The sequence below is a fragment of the Barbus barbus genome (genome assembly GCF_936440315.1).
Source record: "Barbus barbus genome assembly, chromosome: 3".
Classification (NCBI taxonomy): domain Eukaryota; kingdom Metazoa; phylum Chordata; class Actinopteri; order Cypriniformes; family Cyprinidae; genus Barbus; species Barbus barbus.
The window spans coordinates 41,213,376-41,227,503 of NC_136731.1; the positions used below are offsets into that span (position 1 = coordinate 41,213,376).

A 14,128-nucleotide genomic window follows, 5' to 3' on the forward strand; every position below is an offset into this window, starting at 1 on the left:
TTCCGAATTCTGAGATGTCAAAATTACCTTTTATTTTTTTTATTTTGGCGGAAACAAGCTTCCATAGAAATAAACTTAATGAATATTAGAATAAAAACTCTGCTAAAAGTAGTATTTAAGTGCTTTTGCACTTTAAGTACTAAATATAAATATAAGTACTAAATATACAAAATTACTAAATATACAAAACGTAACATTCAAAAAAAAAAAAAAACGAAATTATATATAATTTAGTTTTATATATCTACATTATGAAGGACAAAAGTCCAGCAAACTTGATAAAACTTAAATAAAAAAATAAAAAAACGAAATTATATATAATTTAGTTTTATATATCTACATTATGAAGGACAAAAGTCCAGCAAACTTGATTAAAACTTAAATATATAATATAATAAGTATAATAATAAAAACCATTTCAAACCTTTTTTCTTATTTCTCCAAAGGACTTTCCAGAAGTTCCTGCACTGCAGTGCGGCCGTGGAGAGAAGAAGACATCTTACTGGGCGTCAAACATCTGATCTATGTGTCAGGTGTCAGGCCATCTCTCCTGTCCGCTGTGTGTCCACTCGGTTGTGAGGGACATTGGCCATCGAATCTGACGAAGTGTGTTGTGGATGCTCCTCTGACGCAAACAAACCGTTGAGTTGTAGTGTCTGGTGTCAGCGAAACGCATAGCAACGCAAATGCTGCCTATAAATACATCTCTAAGTCCGACTATTTTAAACTGTCATGTCGAAGTGAGTAGTTCAAGGCCACAAGATCACCTATAGAGAATTAATATAGCGCTGATGGAGTCAGGGGAGCTACAGCTGCACTGCTTTAATGGGTCGTTGGTTTTTGGTTTTCTACACAAATAGAACATTTTTTGGTTTAGCGTTCAAAACAGAAATACCAAATCTGTGTGTTTCACATTCAGTAAACTACATGGGCAACTATTTTCCACTTTTATGCAGACATGATGCTAAAGTTTTGTAGGTGGTTGCCAAGGTTTTTCTATGGTGTTCTGCATGGTTTGAGCATTGATGTGTGGTTAACAGGGTGTTCTTGGCAGTTTCCATGGAATTGCTATGGTGTTCTGAGCAATTTCCTGGGTGTTGCTATGGTTTTGAGTGTTTAGAGCATTGTTTTGTGGTTGCGAGGGTGTTCTGGGCAGTTTCCAAGGTGTTGCTATGCTTTTCTGGCTGGTTAGAGCATTGTTTTGTGGTTGCAGGGGTATTCTGAGCAGTGTCCAGGGTGTTCCTATGCTTTTCTGGGTGGTTAGAGTGTTGCTATGTGGTGGCTAGGGTGTTCTGGGCAGTTTCCATGGCATTAATATGGTTTTCTGAATGGTTAGAGAATTGCTATGTGGTTACTAGGGTGTTCAGGGTTGTTGTCAGGGTGTTGCTATGATGCGTCTAAGCCAAGGTGTTCTAACTGGTTGCAATGCTGTTTCTAGGGTGTTCTGGGCAGTTTCCAGGGTGTTGCTATGGTGTTCTGAGTGGTTAGAGCATTGCTATTTGGTTACTAGGGTGTTCAGGGTTATTGTCAGGGTGTTGCTTTGATGCGTCTAAGCCAAGGTGTTCTAACTGGTTGCAATGCTGTTTCTAGGGTGTTCTGGGCAGTTTCCAAGGTGTTGCTATGGTGTTCTGAGTGGTTAGAGCATTGCTATTTGGTTACTAGGGTGTTCAGGGTTGTTGTCAGGGTGTTGCTATGATGCGTCTAAGCCAAGGTGTTCTAACTGGTTGCAATGCTGTTTCTAGGGTGTTCTGGGCAGTTTCCAGGGTGTTGCTATGGTGTTCTGAGTGGTTAGAGCATTGCTATTTGGTTACTAGGGTGTTCAGGTTTGTTGTCAGGGTGTTGCTTTGATGTGTCTAAAGTGTTCTTACTGGTTTCTATGCGGTTGCTAGGGTGTTCAGGTTTCTTGTCAGGGTGTTGCTTTGGGCGTTCTTGTCAGGGTGTTGCCAGATTTGTGTGGCAGCAGCATAATATACAGTACCTATTCTGTTGTCTATGCTGATAATATGACCCAAACAATAATCAGAAAATCACTCAATGCTCTGGACTGAATAACTTTAGCTTTAATAAGAAGACAGTTCTTACTTGAATGCTGCTTTTAAATGCTCTAGCATGAAGATAAACATGGCGGGTCACTCAAGCCAGGGTCTCTGCTAATACAGCAGTGTCCATCAACAGTTGTGGACGGGGCTTGTAAAATGTAACGTCACTTTGTACAGATTCGAATTTATGGGGATTAAAAGAAAAGGAGCGGGTGGATTTTTATCATTATAGGGTGGTTGAATACACACACTGCCAACACACATTTATGTACAAAACAACATGCAAAAGTGAATTTTGCATAATAGGTGCCTATTAAAAAATCTGCCTTTCAAATTCTCACCCACATAAGCAGTGAAGTTTGGACACATCCGATCGCATTCACGGGTACACAATATGCAGTGCAGACGTGGAGCGCAGGAGAGCTCATTGTAAAAGAAAGAAAGAAACATTTCCTTCCATTCATTATTGAAAGTTTTAATCGCAGCATCTCACACGAGAAAGCTCTTTATGTTAGGCTGGCGTCTTTCGACCAAACCCAGACCACTTCAAAGAAACAGTACGAGTGAATGGAGAAATAATTAAAGCCAGTCTGCTCTAAATCAACCGCAGACATGAAATGATTCAGACACGACTCATTCAGTCACAACTTAAACTCAGTTTGTTTTAAAATTCAGCTTTTAAACGGATAGTTCAGTATGTAATACAATTCAACTATAACTGCAGTTGGTGGAATAATTCAAATGATTTTTTTGTTTCACAGGAGTTTATTAAAAATAGTTCTGTTAGCATCTAACAAATATAACATTTCCACAGACATAATTTGAAGAAATGACGATTACAATCATAAGTAATCTGAAACTGAATTAAGACACATTTTCATTCTCTCATCAAAAAATAAAGCACCTGAAATCAATAATTCACAATTTACATGATCAAATACACAAAAAACCACATAATGCTGTCATCTTAAATGCGATTATCAGTCTTTTTAAGTTAACTTCACATAAAGTCATAAATCACTGCTCAACTAAGAGCATGTTTGTCTGTCCTCATAGTCTGAAATACAAAATAAATTCAAGAAAAGAACATAACATCTGGTTTTCCAGCCCATTGTTGTTTATATATCATAATACTAGTGAAATAAGTACCATACGTCCACAATACAAGTATCTGGGTGTCAGAAAGATGCTCTCAATGAAGTAGAAATCATTGTTCTTCATTTCCTCATTTTCCTCCCTTTCCTTTATGTCTCAAAGCGTCTCTTTCCATTAATCCACCCGGACAGGAAGCAGCCGTGGATTAATATGGCACTTCCCGTCTCTGGGTTTGCACAGCGGTTACTTGTCTTAATTTTGATGCGTTCGCCTTGGCTCGCATCCCAGCTAACCAAACGCCCCGGCCTGACAGGCAAAAGAGACAGAGAGAACGAAAACAAAGAGAAAGAATGCGCTTACGAACCACATTAAAGGTCGGCTAGCACTGCATCAGAAACTACTAGAGTTTGTGGTTGAGTACGCTAAAATGATAAAATAGCTAAACATTCTTAAGTCAAAATAACTGAAGATATTAAAGGGAGAGTTCACCCAAAAATGAAAATTCATGTCATCACAAACTTTCTTTGTTGCAGAACATAAAATACATTTTGAAGAAACTGAAGCTGAACATTCTGTCAACTGACAATTCCGAAAATTCAAATTCAGGAAATAAAAAGAAAATTCCAAATAGTTTCAGTTCCTATTGACTTCTACTTGTGTGGACAAAAATACAATTAATCATTTTTCTTCAAAATATCTTACATGTTTGTTTCACAGGAGAAAGTAATGCATACAGGTTTGGTACAGCAGCGAATAATGACTGAATTTTCATATTTTTTTCTGAAAAATGTATCAAAATAAAGTGAGTTTATGCTTAAAACAAGAAAAAAATGTCCATCTGTGCAAACTTAATTCAAAAGGAAAACTAAATGTTTTTCTTACTCCATTGACAGACCACTATTCTTGTTTTAAGCATAAACTCAATTAAGTTCGACAATTTAATGTCTTATTAGCCATTAAGAAATTGTGTCTTGATTTAGGAATTTTTGGGCATTGTATCAAATTTGTATTTTTTATTTTTTTTTGCAGCGTTGCTTTTCCAGTTGCTAGGGATTTCTTGTTAAGTGGTCCTAAGTGCATTCTTAGACACTGCTCTGTTTCCGGGTGTTTTGAGTGTTTTCTTGTGTTGCCAGGTTGGTTGCTAAGGTGTACTGGTTATTGTTGGTTTATGGGATGCATGCTGAGTTACACACTGCCTCTAACCTGATGTTTGAGAAGTAGCAATAGGGATGCTTGAGAAAGTAAACATTAGAATTTGAGAGTTGATTTTTTTTTTGCAGTGCAGCTGTGTCTCGACATCTGGACACATGCAGCTGCGAGTCTGTCTCGATTTACTGTCCCGAACTCTCATTCTGAGAGCAAGTTGTGGAATACCGTAATTCCGTTTTCTCTGACAGCGTTCGGTTTTTCTGATCCAAGTGTGCCACACATCCTGAAAAGTGAAGCCAACACATTTTGATCGCCCCCTGCTGGCTGGCTGCAGTATAGGTAATAAACCCCGCCCTCTTCATGAAAACCAATGGAACGTGATCCGAACTAAAAAATCAAATTACACTTAAAATACTTCTCTTCCAAAGACAGTTTCCATCATTTTAGGTAGTTCTTATCACTCAAATGAATGTTCAAGCGTTCGTTCGTTGTTTTTATATAGTTATTTGATGCTATAAAAACAGGGTGTGGTATCATGATTGTGAGCTTGCGATGCGATCTGTGGGAGTTTGGGTGGGACTTTGATACCGCTGCTCCACCTTACCATCACTACTGCGCAGACTCGCGCTCCAAATGATGTCGTCGGTGCAAGATGAAACATAGGACATTGTGGTTTTGCTTTTCCACGGTGGAAGGAAGCGAAGACGCGTCGTCCAACTTTTTTTACAGTCTATGGTCCAAACATGACACTTTGATTTGTTCATCGTGAAGGTTTTGGAATTCATGCTTGTGTCGAAACCGGAGAAGATGCTCCTCTGATGGGCCATCAGTGCCGTTTGCCCCCTGGTGGCTGACTGTAGTATAGGTCTTAAACCCCGCCCTTTTCATGTAAACCAATGGAACATGAGCAAAATCAAGCCAATCAAAGATAGTTTGTCTTTTCACTCTGATGCATTTTGTGTATTTGTTTTTCTAAAAAGTTTGATTTTAGTTCGTTATTTGCTGCTATAAAAATGGGGTGTCGTCACCCACTGAGGCCAATTATCTGGACATTGTCCCAAACGTGACGCTTTGACTCATAAGTTTCACGATTGCCCTCTTGTGACTGGCTACAGTATAGGTATTAAACCCCACCCCCTCCATGTAAACCAATGGGACATGAGCCAAACTAAAAAAATCTAATTACTTCAAATAAGTTTTTCCCAAAGACAGTTTCCATCTTTTTAGGTAGTTCTTATCACTCAGATACATGTTCAAGTGTTTTCTAAAAAGTTAATTGACGCTTTACAAATGGCATGTGATATCAACAAAGCGGGATGACAGCAGTACATTTTGACCAAAGCCACTAGAACGGCTAATGCTAATGCTTCTGCTTTAGCAGTACTGGGTAAAGAGACGAGGCCATTTCTTGAAGAGATGTCAACACTGGAGAGGCTTCACTACGCTGAATAAACAGCTATTTAGAGCAAACAGTTTATCATTTAATGTATCGACAGCCTTTCTGCTAATCTTCAACATGTTTAACACTAAACAATACTTTTGGATGGAACTATTTTTTATCGTTTACCACGGAAAAAAAAAAAAACATGCTGTTTTATAAGAGAAGTCACTGACTTTTTGTGACTTTTCTCATTCGTCGCACAACTCTGACTGAAAATGACGTCAAGGCTATTACATGATTGTTTTTTTAAGGCACATGTGATCCAAGTTAGCCTTTACGCTTTCTCCAGTAGTAAGTAATACAGACCCTCTCATCTCCCTGTAGTAAGAAATCTCTGTTTTGGCTTCTGTTTAATACATTGGAAGGAAGTGGAAATGAGTCGTCCATCTTTTTTATAGTCTATGGTCCGACCCGAGGCAAAACATCTGGATGTCTTATTGACTCATTCATCATGAAGGTTTCTGAGTTCATGCTTGTGTCGAATCAGGCAAAGATGCTCCTCTGATGGACCACCAGTGCCGTCTGACTCTCTCGTCTTCTCTCTTTCTTTCTCTCCATCCGCACCTTCCAGCAAACGGCACTCAGGGCGAGCAGCACCAGCCCGGCCGAAAGCAGCACCAGTCCAAAGTAAGATATGGTGGAGCCGTGAGAGTTGAAGCTGTACGCGACGGCCGTCACTACGATCCCTGCGATCAGGACCACCACTCCGAAGGGCACGGTGCAGCGGTAGCAGGACAGCTCTGCTCCGCCGGTGGCCGCCGTCAGCTGCCCCTCGTTGACCAGGGGGATGGTGACGGCCAGCGGCTGCAGTTGAGGAGGCTCGTTGTTGTTGGTTTTCTCTTGCAGGATTCGCTCAGGAGCTCCAGGGATTGTCATGGTGTCTTTCAGCAGCTCGGTGGGCATCGCAGGGTCGAGGGTCAGCGTGTTTCGGGGCATCGGCCGCAGTCTGAGCCGTCACTACGCTCTACTGTGCCCGTTTCCACACCTAGAGGAAAAGCACAGCCAGTTTGTTCAAAGAGCTTTACACAGGCATTATAAAGAGAAAGGGAAAAGAACAACAACAATAAAACATTGATGTTTTGTTTTCAAAACCTTATAAAGGTCACCCAAAAATGAAAATTCTGTCATCATTTTCTCACCCTCAGTTTGTTTTCGAACCTAGATGAGTTTCTTTTCTTCTGTTGAACACAAGAAGATACTTTGAAGTATGTGTTGGCAAACAGTTGATGTTACCTATACCATGGGGAAAAAATACTATGAAAGTCAGGGGCTACCATCAACTCTTTGGTTACCCACCCTCGTCATATCTTTTCAAAATATCATTTTTGGGTGAATTATTCCTTTAAGAAAAAGCAAGAAAAGGTTGAAGTATAATTAAACTGAATAAAAATGAAAGAACACACACACATACTGTATGTATGTATGTATGTATGTATGTGTATATATGTGTGTATATATAAATATAAATTACATCCTATGAGGAAACCCATAATTTCTGTTGTTCTAGTGCATAGTTTTTTAAACTAAAGCTAAAAGTGTAATAAAAAAACGTAATAGTAAGTAGTATATATACTGTGTGTGTGTATATAATTATTTTTTATTTTTTTCACCATAGTTTTGTTTCTAGGGAGGTGCTGGGGTGTTCTGTTGTTTCTAACTAAAAAACAAGTCTATTAAAATCAGTTGAAATAAGTAGAAATAAAATTAAATATAAATATTAGATGAAAAACGTGAGCATAAAATCGAAAAATTAGAATGCTGCATTTTTTATTCTGCTTGCTTTTAATTGAAAAACTAAAATGACTAAAATTTAAAACAGAAACAAACTTTAACGTTACATAAATAAATATATATAAAAAATAATAATAATAACAAAAGCACCTAACAAAATTTCTAAAGGTTGAACTGAAATATATAAATATAAAGAAATCAAAGCTATGATTCAAAATATCAATAAATACTATAATGGATGGTTGCCAGGGCACTTTGGGTAGTTGCTAGGGAGTTGCTAAGGTCTGTGGTTGCTAGAGTGTTCTGGGTGGTTTATGACTGCTGTTTGTGTGTTGCTAGGCTGGTGTACCAGGTGTTTGTTTGTTTATGGGACACATGATGAAGGTACACACTGAAGTTTAATGTTAAGTGTAAGCGCTAGCAATCTAAACAAACCTTTATCCCGATGTTTGAGAAGTATGGTAATAGCGATGCATGAGTGAGTTAGAGTTGTTTTGGTTTTCAGACGGGAAGAGCCCCCCGGATCTGCTTTTGGAGCGCAGACGCAGGCTGAGCGCCGTCTGAATGACGCAGAGAGAGCTGCCACATTCTCTGGAGAGCTCGCCATATGACATTACAGACCGGCCCATGAAACACGAGTGCTGTATAAATTAACAGCCATTCTCAAGGGGCTTTTTCTGAAGAGGTTCAGCAGATCTGCCAAACGCCTGCGACTCTCCTCGCTCTGACCGATACACATTACAGCTACAACATTTGGCCTGGATTTCAACCCTCATGTTTAGATTCACTTCAATACTTTTCCATTTAGATCTTCTTCAGTGACCCAGTGCACTGTGAACATGATATGATAAAGTCACGGTAACACGTTTTTGCACTACTTTAACTCATTAAATCAATTTAACCAATTTGAACTTCATTTTTGAAGTATTACACGATTCAACTCGATTAATATAATTAAGTTAAAATTACTGTACAGCCAATTTAATTATACTTAAAAAATAAATAAAGCAGAAACTGAACTTTTACAGTGTAGAAACTGACAGAAACTGCATTTTAGTATGTTTTTGAGACTTTTCATGAAGGTCAGTATTAGTTGAAATGCATTTGTGCATTGAATATGGCTTATAGCCGATATATATTGCTTTATATTTCTAATGCTACATAAGTGATTTATGTCAATATGTCTGTTTTGGTCACTTAAAACACAGTTTTTTTGTATATTCACTTATGACAACTCACTCTTGTACTAAACTGAAATAGTATTTTCTTGCATGCATGAAGGCTGCAGAAAGGTGCAACACCCTTACCAATATATTAATTCACTGTTACTCATTTAAATCCTAAATGTGAGTGTGAAATAATGTTGCATGGTGAGTTTGGTGCATGCATGAAGGTAATCTGAAAGCGGAGTCAAGTTACCTCACACGTGTTTTCCATCCTGCCCTCCAAAGATCCTGTTCAGCAAACTGAAGACATGAAAGTCCCGTTATTCTCCAAACACAGTCTGCTGGTGAAGATCTCCTATGAGAGACTGCCTGTGTGTGTGTGGGGCTCTCATTCACTAGATGAGCGTCTGTGTTTCTCCTCCTCCATGTGAACTAACTCTGCTTCAGTCTGAACTCAGGGGGAGGAGCATAAGCGGCAAGTTTGACCATTTCATGGAGTCTTTCGTATACTATATAATCTGCTTTTGTGACATGCTGATGGCTGGACACAAAATCAAGTTTATTGAGAGGAACAGCTGTATCACTCTGGTTGTGTGTAGAATTAATTTTGCTTAAAGGAATAGTTAACCCAAACATGAAAATTTGCTGAAGATTTCCTCACCCTCAGGTCATCCGAGATGTTGATGAGTTTGTTTCTTCATCAGATGTGGAGAAATATAGCATTGCATCACTTGCTCACCAATGGATCCTCTGCAGTCGCTGGTGGTTTCCAAACTCTTGATTTCTCCATTGTCACGGTTCGCTCATTCACTGTTTCCTTCTCGTCCTGTACCATGTGCGTTTGTTGTGTGTGTGTGTGTGTGGGTGTGGTCGAGCTGTCACCGATCATCAACGACGCAGCTGTGCCTCGTTTCGAGGCCAGCTGCAGCTCGTCACCACACCGCTTAAATACTCATCTGTTTTTCCTGTCCTTTGTCAGATCGTTGTGGATGTTTCCCGTGGTGTGTCACTCTGTTTCCAGCTCTCGAAATCTTCGCCGTTTATCGTGTTCCTGTCGTGCTCTACGTTGTGTGTTCGGTGTTCGTCACGCTCTGGATTATTCATCTCATCACGGACCCGTCTCTTCACTTCACCTCCGTTCCACTTGGCCCATCTGGTTCCTGTGTCACCCAGCCCGGTTACATCTCTGTCTGTGTAGCCATCCTACTCTTAATAAACACTGAACACTTACCTGCTATTGCTTCCTCTCCTTGCTTGACCATGACAGAACGATCTGACCGTTCCTTGGAAGCAGCGGGTGCCCCTGCCGCGGCATTAGAACGGTTCATCACCAGGAGCAGTGAGCGGATGGCTACACAGCAGGCGAGCCTGAATAGCGTGGGCTGCGCTATTCAGATTCTTGTGACACAGGTGTCCGAGCTCACCCAGCAGTTCCAGGAGCTAAAGATTCCCACTGCGTCACTCACGCCGTCAGTTCCTTCCATCCCGGTGGAGGCTCCCTTCCAACCTGAGCCCCGCCTGCCCGTCCCCGAGCATTACGGCGGGGAACCAAGATTCTGCAGAGCCTTCCTGACCAGGTGTTCGATGCACTTTGCCCTCCAACCACGCACGTACAGTTCGGAGAGGAGCAAGGTGGCATTCGTGTTGGCTCTGCTCACGGGCAAGGCGGCACTTTGGGGAACGGCGGTGTGGGAGAATCAAGATCCGTGCTGCACCTCGTTCCAGGCACTTTCGGAGGAAATGAAGCGAGTATTCGATCGTGCTGTCGCCGGGAGAGAGGCGGCCGGAATACTCGCCGATTTCTGCCAGGGTGAGTCATCCGTGTCTGACTTTTCCATCCAGTTCCGCACCCTGGCGGCGGAGTGCCGTTGGAACGAGGAGGCGCAGTGGGACATGTTCCTGCATGGGCTGGCTGACCGTGTCCAGAAGGAGATCTACACCCTGGACCTCCCCACCACACTCAATGGACTCATCGACCTGGCCTTAAGGGTGGACGCACGGCTCGCCAGAGTCGAGAGCCGCGTCCAGGCCACCCGAGTCCCTGGTGGGTTGCAGAGTCAGCAGGGTAGCAGCGGGGACGCGGTCAGCCCCGTCTACGATCACGAACCCATGCAGGTAGGGCGAGCTCGGCTTTCCCGGGAGGAGAGGGAAAAGCGGAGATCCCAGGGACTATGCCTTTACTGTGGGAGGGCTGGACACTTCCTGGATAAATGCCCGGTAAAAGGACCGAGCCCGATAGTAAGCGTGAGGCTACTATCGGGTGGGATCTCCGCTGGAAAGACCTCACCCACGTCATCTACCCTCCTTCCGGTAAGACTGAGATGGGCCACTCACTCCTTCACCGGTCAAGCTCTTCTGGATTCCGGGGCAGAGGGTAACTTTTTGGACTATGCACTTGTTCACAAACTTCAGATCCCCACCAAACCTCTCACTCACAGGATTTCCGTTCACGCCCTCAGTGGTCAGGAACTGCCCACCATTACCACTGTCACTGAACCTGTCACGTTAATCACTTCAGGCAATCACACTGAAAGCATCTCATTCATGATCATGGACTCCCCTCTTGCCCCCGTCGTCCTCGGACACCCCTGGCTCATTTCCCATAACCCCAAGATAGACTGGAACCTAAACACCATCTTAGCCTGGAGTGATCATTGTCATAAGTCCTGTCTTGTGTCTGCCTGTCCGTCTGTGTCTGTTTCTGTTTTTCAGGAGGAGGCAGTGGATTTGTCAAACGTGCCTTCGGAGTATCAGGACCTGAGGGAAGTGTTCAGTAAGTCTCGAGCAGCTTCTCTTCCTCCGCATCGTCCCTACGACTGTGCTATAGATTTACTGCCAGGTATGTCTCCGCCTAAGGGCAAATTATATTCGCTTTCTGTCCCAGAAAGGGAGGCTATGGAGAAATATATTTCTGATTCCCTAGCTTCCGGATTCATCCGCCCTTCCTCTTCTCCAGCGGGGGCGGGATTCTTTTTTGTGGGGAAGAAGGACGGATCCCTGCGCCCTTGCATTGATTACCGAGGGTTGAACAACATCACGGTAAAGAATACCTATCCTTTGCCGTTGATGTCTTCAGCCTTCGAGAGGTTGCAGGGAGCGTCCGTCTTCACGAAATTGGATTTACGTAATGCTTATCATTTGGTCCGCATCAGGAAGGGGGATGAGTGGAAGACTGCTTTTAACACCCCTAGGGGGCACTTTGAATACTTGGTCATGCCCTTCGGGCTGTCCAACTCCCCAGCAGTCTTCCAGGCACTCGTCAATGACGTGCTGCGAGATATGGTTGATCAGTTCATATATGTTTACCTGGATGACATATTGATTTTTTCTTCATCTCTCCAGGAGCACGTGCAGCACGTCCGGCGAGTGCTTCAGAGGTTGCTAGAGAATGGGCTTTTTGTCAAGGCGGAGAAATGCGCGTTTCATGCACAGTCTGTTCCGTTTCTAGGGTACATTGTGTCGTCCGAGGGAGTGCGCATGGACCCTGACAAGGTTAAGGCTGTGGTGGAGTGGCCAAATCCAGATTCCCGTAAGGCCCTACAGAGGTTTCTGGGCTTCGCCAACTTCTACCGGCGTTTCATTCGCAACTTCAGCCAACTAGCCGCGCCTCTGACAGCTTTGACCTCCCCCAGAACTACGTTCAGGTGGTCTAACGCTGCCGAGGCAGCGTTTACCAAACTGAAGGGCCGCTTTGTTTCAGCCCCCATCCTTATAGCCCCTGATCCCTCACGTCAGTTTGTGGTGGAGGTCGACGCATCAGAGGTGGGGGTAGGCGCAGTTCTGTCCCAGCGTTCTTCCGCGGACGACAAGATGCATCCCTGCGCGTTTTTTTCCCATCGTTTATCGCCAGCCGAACGCAATTATGACATTGGTAACAGAGAGTTGTTGGCAGTCAAGTTAGCGTTGGAGGAGTGGCGTCACTGGTTGGAGGGGTCGGGGGTACCTTTTATCGTCTGGACCGATCATAAGAACTTAGAATATATCAGAACTGCCAAAAGATTGAATTCCAGGCAGGCTCGGTGGGCACTTTTTTTCGGTCGCTTTGATTTTTCTCTCTCGTACCGCCCGGGTTCCAAGAACATCAAACCCGACTCTTTATCTCGTATTTTTGACCATTCCGAACGCCCGTCTACTCCCGAGTGTATTTTACCCGAGACGCTTTTCGTCTCCACACTCACATGGGAGGTCGAATCGAGGGTCAAGACGGCCCTAGAAGGGGTAACGCCTCCGCCCGCTTGCCCACCGAACCGTTTATTTGTGCCAGAGGAATTAAGGTCTGACGTTATCCAGTGGGGGCATTGCTCCAACGTGGCTTGTCATCCAGGAGTTAATCGCACCAGCTTTTTGGTTAAGCAACGATTCTGGTGGCCTCGCATGGCTCGCGACATTCACGATTTTGTGTTGGCTTGCTCGGTTTGTGCCATCGGTAAGACTTCCAATCGACCCCCAGATGGGTTGCTCCAACCGCTGCCTGTCCCTTCGAGACCCTGGTCCCACATTGCGCTAGATTTTGTTACCGCCCTCCCACCCTCTCAGGGCAACACGGTTGTTTTGACCGTGGTGGACCGGTTCTCGAAGGCGGCCCATTTCATCCCCTTGCCCAAATTACCCTCAGCCAAGGAGACAGCGGTAACTGTCGTAGACCACGTCTTTCGCTTACATGGCCTCCCGGTAGACGTGGTCTCCGACAGGGGTCCCCAGTTTGTGTCCAAATTTTGGCAAGAGTTCTGTAGACTGCTGGGGGCGACTGTCAGTCTTTCCTCCGGGTTTCACCCCCAGAGCAATGGCCAGACCGAGAGAGCCAACCAAGATTTGGAGAGAGTGTTGCGATGTTTAGTCTCCAAGAATCCTTCCTCTTGGAGCCAGCAACTGTCTATGGTGGAGTACGCCCACAATGCATTACCAGTGTCATCCACGGGCCTGTCTCCGTTTGAGTGTAGTTTAGGTTACCAGCCACCTATCTTTCCCAGTCTGGAATCCGAGGTCGCGGTTCCCTCCGCTCACGCCTTTATCCAGAGGTGTCATCGCACTTGGACGAGAGCCCGTGAGACTCTACTCCAAGTGGGAGCGCGCACCAAGGCTAAAGCCGATCGCCACCGGTCTAAGCCTCCCGTCTACGTCGTGGGTCAAAAAGTGTGGCTTTCTTCTAAGAATATTCCTCTCCGCTCCGTCTCCAATAAGCTTGCTCCCAAATTCATTGGCCCGTTCACTGTCACCAAGATCATTAGTCCGGTGACAGTCCGCCTCAAACTTCCTCCAGTGTACAGGAGAATTCACCCCGCCTTCCATGTATCCAAAATCAAACCCGTGTTTCATTCACCTTTTAATCCGCCAGTCCCGGTTCCCCCCCCGCCGCGACTCGTAGACGGGGAACCCACTTATTCGGTAAATCGTATACTGGACTCTAGACGGAGGGGACGCGGATTCCAGTACTTGGTGGACTGGGAGGGTTACGGTCCAGAGGAGAGAAGTTGGGTACCTGCGAGAGACATACTGGATCACTCCCT

The 14,128-nt window shown here is 44.0% G+C and overlaps 1 protein-coding gene across 3 annotated transcripts; it reads right to left on the bottom strand.

The window, feature by feature from the left end:
• Nucleotides 1-2,705: 2,705 nt before the first annotated feature.
• On the bottom strand, nucleotides 2,706-9,032 carry tmem100a (transmembrane protein 100a). Of its 3 annotated transcripts, none has more exons than XM_079400352.1 (3): nucleotides 8,875-9,032; nucleotides 6,864-6,902; nucleotides 2,796-6,709 (listed from the first exon to the last, which is right to left on the bottom strand). In XM_079400352.1, the coding sequence occupies exon 3, from the start codon at nucleotides 6,658-6,660 to the stop codon at nucleotides 6,208-6,210; it is 453 nt and encodes a 150-aa protein (XP_079256478.1). In that variant the 5' UTR covers nucleotides 6,661-6,709; nucleotides 6,864-6,902; nucleotides 8,875-9,032; the 3' UTR covers nucleotides 2,796-6,207. The 3 variants fall into 3 exon arrangements, with proteins under 3 accessions (XP_079256477.1, XP_079256478.1, XP_079256476.1); XM_079400350.1 differs by having other exon boundaries at nucleotides 6,864-6,957; XM_079400351.1 differs by lacking the exon at nucleotides 6,864-6,902 and having other exon boundaries at nucleotides 2,706-6,709.
• Nucleotides 9,033-14,128: the final 5,096 nt, after the last annotated feature.